Genomic DNA, 14,861 nt, shown 5'->3' on the forward strand with positions numbered 1-14,861 from the left:
CCCATACCCACCCACCCCCACTCCCCTACCCGCCCACTCCCCCTTTTTGGCCCTGGCGTTCCCCTGTACTGGGGTATATAAAGTTTGTGTGTCCAATGGACCTCTCTTTCCAGTGATGGCCGACTAGGCCATCTTTTGATACATATGCAGCTAGAGTCAAGAGCTCCGGGGTACTGGTTAGTTCATAATGTTGTTCCACCTATAGGGTTGCAGATCCCTTTAGCTCCTTGGCTACTTTCTCTAGCTCCTCCATTGGGAGCCCTGTGATCCATCCATTAGCTGACTGTGAGCATCCACTTCTGTGTTTGCTAGGCCCCGGCATAGTCTCACAAGAGACAGCTACATCTGGGTCCTTTCGATAAAATCTTGCTAGTATATGCAATGGTGTTATTAGACGCGTTCTCACGACCGGCCAGGAAAGACGCAACAGACCAGAATCTTCTGCGGCAAAGCTTTATTGCTTACATCTTCAGGAGCCAGAGTGCAAGAAGCAAGAGAGAGAGAAAACGAAACCCCGTCCCTATTAAGGAGAATTCTCCTTCGCCTAGGACGTGTCACTCCCTGATTGGCTGCAGCCCATCGGCCGAGTTGACGTCACGAGGAAGGCAGAGCACATGGAGTGAAGAACCACCCTCGGCACATGCGCAGATTATTTGTTTACCACTTAGAACACAGCTGTCAGCGCCATCTTGTAACGGCGAATGTGGGCGCGGCTCCCAACATCTCCCCCTTTCCTTTTAATAAGAGCAAATAGGCCACCCATATTAATGAGAGTGGAGATAGAGGTCAAATCCCCAGTGTGTAGGTAAAGGAGCCATGTACAGGATTAGCTCTTAGGCTCACAGGCTTTTACCCAGAGCAACCCTGACCTGCTCCCGTGTCGTTTTGCCTGGGGGAAGGGAACTAGGACACTGAACCTTCATGAAAGATGACATGTCTCCCTAGAATAGGCTCATATATGCCGCAGAGCCTCTCCATTGCAGTGCTTAGCCGTGCAACTCTCTCGGGCTGCTGAAGCACACTCACTCTATCCCATGCAATGAGTCTAGCCTCGTGAGATGTAAGAGCTGAGTGGCCAGCGACCTATTGCCTAGGCATAGATAACCATATATCAGGGGGAGCTCCATGTTCTAGTCCTGCAAGCGCCTGGGCAATAACCACCTTGTCTCTCCTAGTTTGGGCCTTAAGCTTACAGACCAATCAAAGAAGCAACACTAATCCACAGCAAAGTGTATCTCCAAATAATATTAATCCCACCCATTTTTTAAAGAAAGAAAATGCTGAGGAGATCCAATTGGGTAATCCTTTGGTCAGGGACAGGTCCAAGCGCGTGGAGTTGACCTGAAGTCTCAATTCCCGAAGGATCTGTTCAAATTCAGCCGTCCAATTCTGTAACATATACTGAAAAAGACTTTTTGACAAATTAGCTGCCCTAGTAAATTTAACATACTGAATGGAAGTAACACACAATCCCGGAAACTTTTGTTTACACCCCAGCTGAGCTATTTGCCATAATACATCTAGTTGTATCTGGACAAGATCTATGAGTTGATTAACCAGCATGAGACCTCTCTGTATCTTGACATTAGCTGAGGCCTGTTTATCTATGACTGTAGTCACTGAGGCTGACAAAGTGTTAATGGTGTCAGTCGTCTGGACCTGTCCAGACAGAGCCAAGGCTGTCTGAATTAAGGCCAAACCCAGTTCCCAGTTAGTGGTAAAAAAGCAGGAGAATACTTGAGCATTATACATCACCGTCATTGGGAGTGGAAATGTCGACATTATCCCCCAACGCTGCTCTCTTTTTATTATTGACGCCCTGGACATCACCAAGACGAGGGACATTAGTATTCCCTTGGTCAGTCTGGATTTTTCGGGTGACCAAAGGAAGAAACATGTGTAACATCCATTTGCCAGACCTGTAGAGGTCGAATACCGCGTGGGTTAATTCCCACATGAGGAACTGGCAAAAGAGCTTCTTGTACATAAAGTTGACACATAGTAGGACTATTGGACATTCCCTGTGGTAAGACCTTCCATTGATACCTCTTATCAGGTTCCATGTGATTAATAGAGGGGATGGTAAAGGCAAATCTGGGCCTATCTCTTGGACACAAAGGTATAGAAAAGAAACAATCTTTAATATCTATAATAATTAAATTCCAGCCACGTGGTAAGGCGGAAAGTACAGGGAGACCCCTCTGTACTGGGCCAAATAAGTTCATTTGCTCATTAATGGCTCTGAGGTCATGGAGCAGTCTCCACTTTCCTGACTTTTTCTTAATTACAAAAATTGGAGTATTCCAAGGTGAGGTAGATGGCTCAATATGGCCTAGTTTTAATTGTTCCTCTACCAGTTGAATCACAGCTTCTAGTTTTTCAGAGGATAGGTGCCATTGAGGAACCCACACTGGGTCCCCTGTTTTCCATGGTATGGGTCGTGCTGCCCTAATGGCCACTAAGGAAAACCCAGACCCTGTCTGTCTTGGTTTCCATTAGGTGAGATGGGCTCTATCCTTCCCTGTTCTTGATGTCCTAACCCTTTTCCTTCTTTATAACCCATCTTTGCCATGATATTTTTTGCTTTAGTTGAATACCCTCCCAATGGGGCGTTTTCATTGGACAAAATAAGGCCCAAATGCTGCATAATATCCCTTCCCCAGAGGTTAACCGGGAGTGGGAGCACATAAGGTATGAATTTCCCTTGCTGTCCTTCAGAGGATTCCCACGTCAAGGCAATGGAGCTTATAGTGGGACATGATTGATATCCTAGGCCCTGTAATGAATGAGATGACTCTGTGGTGGGCCATGCTTTGGGCCACCAATGTGTAGAAATTATACTTTTATCTGCTCCGGTATCAAGGATGCCTTCAAACTCTTTTCCGTTGATCTTAAGGCGGAGCTTAGGTCTATCATTTAAAGATACAACCAAATAGGCAGAATCATTTCCTGAGGAGCCCATTTTCTTTATCTCAGGTCCTGCAGATTTTTCCCTGGTATTATCAGGGAGGAGCAGCAGCTGAGCTATCCTATCTCCTTTACTAATAGAAAAAACGCCTTTAGGGCTTGAGCACAGGACCTGTATTTCAGGGGAATGTTGACAATCCATAACTCCAGGGTGGACTACTAAGCCCTGCAAGGTGAGTGAACCCCGGCCGAGAATAAGGCCCATGGTTCCCGGGGGCAAGGATGGTATAGGCTCCACTGGCACCGGCTGAATACTCATTTGAGGCATTAATAGGAAGTCGGAGGCGGCACGCAGGTCCACCCTTGTGGGTCTTCCTGGGTCGCCTCTCTGACTGCTTCCTGGGTCCTGACAAACCGGTTCCCATATCTTTGAGGGCCCTGGGACCGAGGGCCCGATGACCCGTTTTTTGGCACATAAGCTGATTGACTATCAGGTGGGGGAAGGACTCTGCCCTTTATATCCCTCACAGAGCGACACTGGTCAGCTCTATGATAACCCTTGCCACACTTAGAGCAAAGAGTGAGAGTCCCTCCCTGTTTATCTGGAGCTCTGCAATCTTTCTTAAAATGCCCAGGCTTTCCGCAGTTAAAACATGTCCTCTGATTATTTCTGCCCATGGAGCGGTTCTGAGATTGGAGGATGGCGGCCGCTAAGCCTGCATTGGTGAGAGGTCCCCCAAGCTCTCGACAGACCCTGAGCCAGTCTTGTAAGCCTTTGTTCTTTCTTGGGGCTATGGCCGCTCGGCACTCCTTTGTGGCTTGCTCATAGATTAGCTGTTCTATCAGAGGCGCAGCTTGCTCTGACTCTCCAAAAATACGCTCTGCTGCCTCTGTCATTCTGGCCACAAAATCTGAGAAGGATTCCTGAGGTCCCTGGATTATCTTTGTTAATTGACCAGTGGTTTCACCTGCTCGAGAGAGCGCCTTCCAGGCCCTAATAGCCGTGGAAGAAATCTGGGCATAAGCTCCCCAATGGTAGTTTGTTTGATCAGCAGAATAAGCTCCCTGACCCGTTAACAAGTCAAAAGTCCAATCTCTCTGCTCTGGAGTCAAAGCAGCTGCGTTTGCTCGGGCCTGCGCTTGTGCAGCTTCGTGCCAAAGCGCTCTCCATTCCATATATTTGCCCATACTAGGGAGAGCGGCTTTTACAACCGTTTGCCAGTCGGCAGGAGTTAGTGCCATGCCGGCAAGCCTGTCTAACTGCACCAAGGTAAAATTAGCATTGGTTCCGTATTTACGGACCGACTCGGCAATTTCTTTAATTTGTAAGTATTCTACCGGAGCGTGGACACGCCCACCCTCGGCTCCTTCAAAGACCGGAAATGCCTGTTGTATTTTCCTTTGTTCCTCTCTGGGAATGAATGAGTCTGCGCACTGCCTCTCTGCGCAGGGCTGACGCACTACGCAGGGCGGGGACTCCGCATAGGGCGGACCTTGAAGCCGACTGCCCTGAGGCCAATCAGCAAACTGGCCTTCGCCAGCCGCTTTTGGCTTCCTTAACTGATTAGCTAGCACTTTACCTGGCTGGTACCCTTTTTTCTCATAATGAGCTGCTTCTTCCTCCCAGTCTGTTTCTTCAGAGGAGAATTCTTCATCTGCTTCAGAGCTACTAAGAGCTGGCTCCCCGAGCCCATCCAGCGATGAGCACAGGCTCCTTTTCCTAGAGACCTCCGCTAATTGATCTTTCTTCTTTTCCCTTTTTCCTCTTTTTCTTCTAATCTCTCTCCAGGTATTCCTACCTAACCTTAACTTTTCCTCGGGTTCAAGACCCTTGGAAAGGCCTGTATACTTATTTTGTGTACCATATTTCCTCTTTGTTCCTACTCTCTCTCCCCGCTTTACTTCTGATAGCTTGTCCTGAATTTCATCTAGAATCCGCCCTGCCTTAACCACTTGATAACATGTGAAAAGGAACAAAAGGGCTTCTAACACTAGAAAAAATCCAAGGCCAAACATTTTCCACTTTACTTCTGATAGACTGTCTTGAATTTCCTTAGAAAGTTCAAGACCAGGCTTACCTCGTAAAGCTGTACTCACTGGTACTCTCGTTCCCCAGCTGAAAAGTTCTGAATTCATACAGTTGAATCCTTCTTAACAGTCTGCTTTACGGGAACCTTTATTACCGCGACCCGCAGTTCTGGTTCTGGAATGAGGGATCTTCCTTGCGCCAGTCCCGAGTTTTTTCTCGTCCCGGAATTCGGCACCAATTGTTATTAGACGCGTTCTCACGACCGGCCAGGAAAGACGCAACAGACCAGAATCTTCTGCGGCAAAGCTTTATTGCTTACATCTTCAGGAGCCAGAGTGCAAGAAGCAAGAGAGAGAGAAAACGAAACCCCGTCCCTATTAAGGAGAATTCTCCTTCGCCTAGGACGTGTCACTCCCTGATTGGCTGCAGCCCATCGGCCGAGTTGACGTCACGAGGAAGGCAGAGCACATGGAGTGAAGAACCACCCTCGGCACATGCGCAGATTATTTGTTTACCACTTAGAACACAGCTGTCAGCGCCATCTTGTAACGGCGAATGTGGGCGCGGCTCCCAACACAATGGTGTCAGCGTTTGGATGCTGATTATGGGGTGGATCCCTGGATATGGCAGTCTCTACATGGTCCATCCTTTCATCTCAGCTCCAAACTTTGTCTTTGTAACTCCTTCCATGGGTGTTTTGTTCCCAATTCTAAGGAGGGGCATAGTGTCCACACTTCAGTCTTCATTAGTTTCATGTGTTTAGGAAATTGTATCTTATATCTTGGGTATCCTAGGTTTGGGGCTAATATCCACTTATCAGTGAGTACATATTGTGTGAGTTTCTTTGTGAATGTGTTACCTCACTCAGGATGATGCCCTCCAGGTCCATCCATTTGGCTAGGAATTTCATAAATTCATTCTTTTTTTTTTAAGATTTATTTATTTATTTATTATATGTAAGTACATTGTAGCTGTCTTCAGACACTCCAGAAGAGGGGGTCAGATCTTGTTACGGATGGTTGTGAGCCACCATGTGGTTGCTGGGATTTGAACTCTGCACCTTCGGAAGAGCAGTCGGGTGCTCTAACCCACTGAGCCATCTCACCAGCCCAATTCATTCTTTTTAATAGCTGAGTAGTACTCCATTGTGTAGATGTACCACATTTTCTGTATCCATTCCTCTGTTGAGGGGCATCTGGGTTCTTTCCAGCTTCTGGCTATTATAAATAAGGTTGCTATGAACATAGTGGAGCATGTGTCCTTCTTACCAGTTGGGGCATCTTCTGGATATATGCCCAGGAGAGGTATTGCTGGATCCTCCGGTAGTACTATGTCCAATTTCCTGAGGAACCGCCAGACTGATTTCCAGAGTGGTTGTACAAGCCTGCAATCCCACCAACAATGGAGGAGTGTTCCTCTTTCTCCACATCCACGCCAGCATCTGCTGTCACCTGAATTTTTGATCTTAGCCATTCTGACTGGTGTGAGGTGGAATCTCAGGGTTGTTTTGATTTGAATTTCCCTGATGATTAAGGATGTTGAACATTTTTTCAGGTGCTTCTCTGCCATTCGGTATTCCTCAGGTGAGAATTCTTTGTTCAGTTCTGAGCCCCATTTTTTAATGGGGTTATTTGATTTTCTGAAGTCCACCTTCTTGAGTTCTTTATATATGTTGGATATTAGTCCCCTATCTGATTTAGGATAGGTAAAGATCCTTTCCCAATCTGTTGGTGGTCTTTTTGTCTTATTGACGGTGTCTTTTGCCTTGCAGAAACTTTGGAGTTTCATTAGGCCCCATTTGTCAATTCTCGATCTTACAGCACAAGCCATTGCTGTTCTGTTCAGGAATTTTTCCCCTGTGCCCATATCTTCAAGGCTTTTCCCCACTTTCTCCTCTATAAGTTTCAGTGTCTCTGGTTTTATGTGAAGTTCCTTGATCCACTTAGATTTGACTTTAGTACAAGGAGATAAGTATGGATCGATTCGCATTCTTCTACATGATAACAACCAGTTGTGCCAGCACCAATTGTTGAAAATGCTGTCTTTCTTCCACTGGATGGTTTTAGCTCCCTTGTCGAAGATCAAGTGACCATAGGTGTGTGGGTTCATTTCTGGATCTTCAATTCTATTCCATTGGTCTACTTGTCTGTCTCTATACCAGTACCATGCAGTTTTTATCACAATTGCTCTGTAGTAAAGCTTTAGGTCCGGCATAGTGATTCCACCAGAAGTTCTTTTATCCTTGAGAAGACTTTTTGCTATCCTAGGTTTTTTGTTATTCCAGATGAATTTGCAAATTGCTCCTTCTAATTCGTTGAAGAATTGAGTTGGAATTTTGATGGGGATTGCATTGAATCTGTAGATTGCTTTTGGCAAGATAGCCATTTTTACAATGTTGATCCTGCCAATCCATGAGCATGGGAGATCTTTCCATCTTCTGAGATCTTCTTTAATTTCTTTCTTCAGAGATTTGAAGTTTTTCTTAAGCCTTTTCTATCGAGAAATTTTTACACAACTCTGTGTATATAGGTACATAAAATCATAAGGACAATCAAATATTTACTAGCAACAAATGGAAGAAACTTATTTTAAGTTCTTTGTTATTCATATATACAAGGATTTGCCTACTTATGAGAGCCAGAACCCGATCTGCATACTGAGACAGATGTGTTTGTTCTTACATAGAACTTTAAATACCGCATGACTGCTTCCCACTTGCAATGCGCAGAGCATTCTCAAGCCTTTTCAGGGTTGACTTTCGTCTTGTGACGGTTTGTTCTGAGAACAGCACTTTGTATGCATGGGTGGTACAAAACGGCAGAACGTGTTTAGGGTCATTTCAATTCTCGGAAATTCTCCTTTCAGCCTGAGCCAAAAACTCAGCGAAAGATTCTTTCTTATGAATCCCAACCTAGTAATTCAATCAGTAAATTCTTTTTTCCGAGATAGGGTTTCTCTGGGTAGTTGTGGCTGTCCTGAAAGTGTAGACCAGGCTGTCCTCAAACTCAGAGATCCATCTGTCTCTACCACCCCAGTGCCGGGATTAAAGGCGTGCACCACCACCGCCCAGCTCAAACACTAAGTTTTAAAGTCACACACTCCGATCCAACCCAAAGATACACTAATTTGATGTTGACAAGCTGAAGAATGACAGTAGGGGATACTGTCTTTCGCTTTCTATAGTAAAACGATTCTGTTTCTAGAACAGCAGAACACTTTGCACGTATGGTGAACACATTTCAGTTTATAGCACACGATGCTCTTGACTCTGACCTGATGTGTTTTGGGCTTCTGTGGCAGCATGTGAATTCAAAGTGCATGCAGTCAGCACCCAGGCTGCAGCGAAGTCACATGTCACACCCTGGGCTGGCGCTGCCAGAGGACCACAGACTCCTTACGTGCTTGACTCTGAATTACTGTTTAGTCAGTGTGTGTTCAGAAACCTTTTACTAAAGTTTTACAACCCCCCCCCCCCCCATGCTCAGTTATGAAATTCTTTTAGTTAGGAAGCTGGGAGACAGAATCACATTTAAATGCAACCAACTACTGTTACATTTTAAATTTATGTTATGATTTGAAGATTTATTTACTTACCAAAAAGATAGAAGACGTAAGTCCAGTTCATATAGTAGCATATTATTCCGGAAAGAGGAAGTGAGATCACTGTCCCAAGCTGTGCTCCTAGATCAACACAGAAGACTCTGTCAGCCTTGGGGAAAGGTGAACCCGGGGTGGGGTGGGGTGGGGAGGGCTACCATTTAAGGAGGACGGAAACGGTGGACACAGACCAGAAGGAGCTATGAAATCAGAAGCAGCTACATGTGAATAGACAGTCCAGCACGCCTATAGGATCATGTTCTAGACAATGTAAAACATATACATCATATACATATACATATACATATACATACACATACACAGTTACAACTATGCAGATACTGAGGAATATAAGATGCCACTTGGTATGAGAGCCAAGTATGTGGTGCATGCTGGAATCCCAGCACTAGAGAGGCTGATGCAGGAGGCCAGCGGGTATGGGCATGCTTGTTGAAATAAGAATGAGGCTTTTCATAATTTTATATATTATAAACAATTGTTTTATAAATAAAACAATACATTTTAACCATGTAAGACATTTTAATTAAATGAGTGAGAGCTAAATGATACTCTGTATATATATTTTTTCTCTTTTTAGTCGGGACAGGATTATACCCTGTAGCCCCGGTGGTCCTGAACTCACTATGTAGCTCAGGCTTTCCTCAGATTTACAGAATCTGTTTTCCAGGTGCTGGGATTACAGGCTCAGACTACCCTGCTTGGCTAGATAGTATTTACTTTTTAAGATGGGTCTCATGACCTAGGGTAGCCCTGATCTCCATATGTAGCTAAGGATGACCTTGAACTCCTAATCTTCCTGCCTCCAGTTCTGAAGTACTGGAATTACAGATTCACATTACCGTAACCTGGCTTAGACACTATTTCTGATCCCGTGTCATACGCAGGAGACAGATGTAAACCAATGGCTATTCCAAATTAGGAAGAACCACAGATCCACCCAGAGCTCAAATATGAGAGTTACTTCTGACCTCCCCAAGCAAAGGCAAGATGTATGGATTTTGAAAAGATGGTCAGGATTCAGTCTCAGTGGCTAAGAAAGAAAGACAATGAGGAAGTAGGGTAGCTGGGTGAGGGGTTGGATATCATCATTCCCAGCACCCAGGAATCAGGGGCAGTGGTGTCTCAACAACAACAACAACAACAGCAACAACAACAACAACAACAACAACAACAACAACAACAACAACAACCAACCAACCAAAAACCAAGTGCAAAAACAAAGCCAAACAAAGCCAGAGCAGGAAGCAGTGAGAGGAAGGACCAAGGGCTGAAAACAGGAAAGCGGACAATGGGTCCGGGAGCTTCACTGAGGTAAAAGGAAGGACCAGAGATAAAGCCTGAGAAGTATGGAAGGCGCTGTGTGCCAGGGCCGAGATGGAGCAGGGCTGTCAAGAGCGCCAGCATCCGACCCGGGAGAGGCAGCCCTGTGAGCAGCACCTAGTCTTGAGTTTCCTGTCAGACTTTTCGCGTCACTCTCAGTACTGCCAGAAAAGAGAGGCCTTTAGATTATAAACGGAATGTCTCTCACTTGGTTAAGAACCTGTAACCTGGGCTGGAGAGATGGCTCAGGGATTAAGAGCACTGACTCTTCCAGAGGTTCTGAGTTCAATTCCCAGCAGCCACTAACGGGAACTGTAATGGGGACCCTCTAAGATCTTGTAACCTTTGCCCTCAAACTCACTATGTAGCTGCTGCTAAGCCAATTACACATCCTCTTGCCTTGGCCTCCCAAGGGCTGGGCTCACAGGCGTGCGTGCATCACTGATGCCTGGTTTGTGCTGTGCCTGGGATCGAACCCAGGGCCTCACGTCTGGCAAGTGGTCACCCAGTGGAGTTACACCCCCACTCCACGGCTAGTTACCCTTCTGATTCTGGCTTAAAAAATCACCTCAGAGAAATTTCTTTTTAAACACTGTACCAGGCGGTGGTGGTGCACGCCTTTAATCCCAGCACTTGGGAGGCAGAGGCAGAGAGGCAGAGGCAGGTGGATCTCTGAGTTTGAGGCCACCCTGGTCTATAGAGTGTCCCAGGACAGACAGGGCTACAAAGAGAAACACTGTCTTGAAAAAAAAAAATAACCACTGTATTTAAGATTAGTCAGGTGGAAAATTTCCCACTCAGTCAATGGAAATCAAGCAAGTATTTCTTACACAATCTAGTAAAATTATAATTTACACAAAAAGCTCATGTTATCTCCCTTGCAGTTCTAAATGAGAACAAATGCACAGGACAGAGACTCACGGAGGGAAGAGCTGAAAGTAATAATGTGTCTATTGCACAGTCAAGCTAGAAATCACGATTAAAGGGGCTGGAGAGATGGCTCGGCACTTAAGAGCACTTGCTGTCGCTCTTGCGGAGGCCCAGATTTGCTTCTCAGCACCTGAGCATGGCAAACACAGTTCTGGGTCCTTCCCCCATTCCCTCTGCCTTGCTAAACCCTGTTAGATTATTCCTAAAGGTACCCACCAAGGTCCGTTCCCTTCTTTGGCCACTTCCTCCTCCTGAGGCCGACTGCCAAGTTCTAGCTATCAAACTATTGAAGTTCAGCCATCAAAAGCTCCCTTTGGCCACTTTAACCTGTCCAGCCAAACCAAAAGACCTCATCCTAACTCGGGGTTCCTCTGTACCTTTATAAACCACCATTTGCCTAATGTGCCACCTCTGTCTCCTCTCTATCTAGGGGCAGTGCTTTGTTCTCCAGGACAAATATCCCTTCATCCTCCTGTTCCTTTCCCTTTCTCCCTCATCCTCTATCTCCTGTCTTTGTCTCTTATTCCCTCCCCTCTAGGGTAAATAAATCTCCTTCGTGCTAAGAACGTGATCTCAGGTGTCTTGAGCCAAGTCCCAACCCCTTCCGCCTCCACGTCAGATGGCTCACATCCACTTGTAGATTAGCCCCAGGAGATCCCACATTCTCGTCTGTCCTCTAGGGGTGTCTCCATGCATGCAACAGCACACACACTCAGACACACACACACACACACACACACACACACACACACACACACACTTAAGATCACATACTGTTGAACTCCTAGTGTCTACATCAGGCAGCTCAAAACTGCTTGTGACTCATGCACACACACATACACAAACACACGCACATACCCAAAATTAATAAAATAAACTCTGCTGGGCATGGGGGTACATGCCTTTAGTCCCAGGACTTGGGAGACAGAATCAGGCAGATTCCTCTGAGATCAAGGGTAGCTTGGTTTACATAGCAAGTTCCACAAAGGCCAACAACAACAACAAAAAACCAAACCAACCAACCAAACAACAACAAATCACAAAAAAAACAAAACCAATCATTTTTTTCCAGCTACTGAACTATTTTATAAATAGTGACATTTGAAAAGACAGCATATTTTGAGATAAATGACAGCAGCAAGAGAAAACAGCATTCACCAATCACTGCACATGATTCTGTTTTGGAGCCAAAGAGGAAAAGTGATGGTAAAGATACCCCCTTAAAAGATTCTTTCTCCCAGGAAGAGGCACCCACACTATCTACCCCGTGTGACTCTGGCACTCAGGCATGCTTCCCAAGGCTGGGGCACATGTATTGAATTATACCAAAGTTTTATAAGGATCGTTATCTTACCCGCATAGGAAATGGTAAGAAGCTTGCTTCTTTCCAGAGGGGGAGCCCAGGAAGACCACATGGCGTGCATAGCTGGAAACGTAACACCCTGGGGGTGGATATTTCTGATGAAATACAAGGCAGCTTCAAAATCAGACAGAAAAGATAAAAGTTGCTGACCTATTTTTATGGACGGGGTGTGTGGTATGCACAGAAAACATGGTGGAAGATGAGAGACTAAGTATAAACACAATTTAAATTCTATTAAAAAGTGCAGTGGCCCTCTGTGACAGCAGTAGGAACAACAGACTACAACGTTAAACATCTACAGACAAGGACTACCCCATGAGAATAGCTCAGCAAAGGGATACAATAACAACAACAAATCAATATACTGTATTTAGGTAAGAAGAAAATGAAGAATTGGGGACAGAGGGGCCCATAGTACTTATTTTATAACCTGGAAGGAATTATTTAATAGACTTCTGTGAGGACTACTCCTTGGATATGGATGGAATAAGAACACACAAACTACTAACAAAACTTTAAGTTGGAAGGTGGTGGTGCACGCCTTTAATCCCAGCACTTGGGAGGCAGGTGGATCTTTGAGTTCGAGGTCAGCCTGGTCTACAGAGTGAGTTCCAGGACAGCCAGGGCTACACAGAGAGATCTTGTCTCATAAAATGAAATGAAATGAAATGAAATAAAATAAAATAAAATAAAGTCTTGGAATCTCTCAAGCCTTCTAGCAAATCTCACCACATATAAAGTGTACGATTCCTGTGACTAAGGGCGCACAGGTACTTAAGTCTCAGTTATTAAAACCAAGAAACCGAGGCCGAGCTGTCAGGGTTTACCTAATGCTTTTCTGTGACAGTGGCACTGCTGGTCAGAAGCTAATGTCTTCACGCCAGTGTTCTTTCCAGTGCACTACTGTATGACGCTACCTACCAGAGCTCCATAAGCTGGGCCAGACCCAGTGGCTACCGTGTGCTCGAGTTGAAGGCTCTTAATCACTGAGCATCCATCACTCTAGCCTGGAGACCATTCACTAAGACCATCATCCATTCATTTATGATGGAGAGATACAGAAGAGGCATGAAGAGGAAAAAAAAAGAGAAAAATGAAGTGATTTCTAAATAGGCTGTGGGTTAGTCTTAGAGAACATTTGCAGTGTGTGCAGGGCCCTGGGTTTGATTCCCAGCACAGAAACAAAATTAAGTAAGAGAAAAAATGATGAAGGGCATAAAAAGAAATAGTAATATTTCTCATGGTATAAAAGCTTAGAAGAATTCTAGGGGCCTGGAGAGATGGCTCGGCGGTTAAGAGCACTGGCTGCTCTTCTAGAGGGCCTAGGTACAATTCTCAGCACCCACATGGCAGCTCACAACTGTCTGTAACTCCCGTTTCAGGTAATCTGATGCCCTCACACAGATATATATGCAGTCAAATCACCAATGTCCATAAAATAAAAATAAAAAAAATAAGTAAAAAGTAAAAGAACTCGGAACTCTGCAAGTTGGTTTTTCATTGACTTATTTCCATCAACATTAAAAAAAAAATCTAGAAGTAAGTTGGTATAGTTAGATAAAATCATATGTTATAGTTAGATAGAATCATAAATTCTAGGTTAGAAGACTAGAAAACTATGAACTAATGATAAAGAGGAAGTTCCATACATAATAACAAACTTAGTAAAATAAGGCAATTTAACATGTTTTGCAAAATGTGCCAACAGAGCAGCTGGAGAGATGGCTCAGAAGTTAAGACACTGGCTACTCTTCCAGGACTTGGATTCAGTTCCAGCATCCATATGGTGACGGCTCACAAGCCAAAATGTATGTATGTATGGTAAGTATGGGCCATCTTAGCCACTGTGACAGAGGGTTATTTCTCTTGTCTTCTGAAGCATGAGGTACTGTCTCCGTTAGAAGATGTTTTCTGGGCTGGAGAAGATGGCTCAGTGGTTAAGGACACAGGTTTGCTTTCTAACACTCACTTGGATGCTCATAACCATTGTTAACCCAGTTCTGGGAGATCTGACGCCCTCTTCTGGCTTGTGTAGGAAACTGCACTCACATCATACATGCGTACGCATGTGTGTGTGTGTGTATACACGTACATACATATCAAATAAAAATAAATTTTTAAAAGAACACTTAGAACAGGAGGGAAGATGAGATAAAGAATAAGAAGTAAGGACTGGAGAGATGGTTCAGTGGTTAAGAGCACTGGCTGCTCTTCCAAAGGTCCTGAGTTCAAATCCCACCAACCACAAGGTGGCTCACAACCACCTGTAATGGGATCTGGTGCCCTTTTCTGGTTTGTCTGAAGGTAGCTTCACATAACATAAATAAATCTTAAAAAAAAAAAGAAGTAAAACAAGAACGCAAAGTTTTACCTCTCCCAGTCCTTCCAGCGCTCTAAGCACAACGAGAGTCACCACGCCTAAGTCTGCGGCCAGCGGTGTGAACAGGGTGAAGACGGAGGTGCCTAAGATGCCCAGGCCCAGCAGCAGCTTCCCTCCGACCCTGCTGGCAATGTACCCACCGGGAATCTGGGTGACGATGTAGCCGTAAAAAAAAGAGCCGAGAATCCACCCTTGAGTTTCTGCATCCCACTTGTACTTTTTACCCTGTAAAGCAGTAGAAAGAATCCTTTGACTTTAAAGTTTTTAAAGATTTATTTATTTATTTAATGTATGTAAGTACACTGTAGCTATCT

General features: G+C 44.9%; 1 protein-coding gene across 5 annotated transcripts in view; it reads right to left on the reverse strand.

The window, feature by feature from the left end:
• The window catches only part of Slc17a5 (solute carrier family 17 (anion/sugar transporter), member 5), a 51,559-nt gene that overhangs the window by 26,005 nt on the left and 10,693 nt on the right, over positions 1–14,861 (reverse strand). For 2 of the 5 annotated variants that reach the window (NM_172773.3, XM_006511128.4), the window contains exons 3-5: positions 14,539–14,772; positions 12,159–12,246; positions 8,531–8,617 (exon numbers count right to left, since the gene is read on the reverse strand). In NM_172773.3, coding sequence (NP_766361.1) covers positions 8,531–8,617; positions 12,159–12,246; positions 14,539–14,772 — 409 coding nt within the window. Of the gene's footprint in view, positions 1–8,530; positions 8,618–12,158; positions 12,282–14,538; positions 14,773–14,861 lie in introns of all 5 variants that reach the window. The other 3 variants (NM_001276452.1, XM_011242737.3, XM_017313345.2) reach the window with 3 other exon arrangements.

This window comes from Mus musculus, chromosome 9 (assembly GCF_000001635.26).
Source record: "Mus musculus strain C57BL/6J chromosome 9, GRCm38.p6 C57BL/6J".
Lineage (NCBI taxonomy): Eukaryota > Metazoa > Chordata > Mammalia > Rodentia > Muridae > Mus > Mus musculus.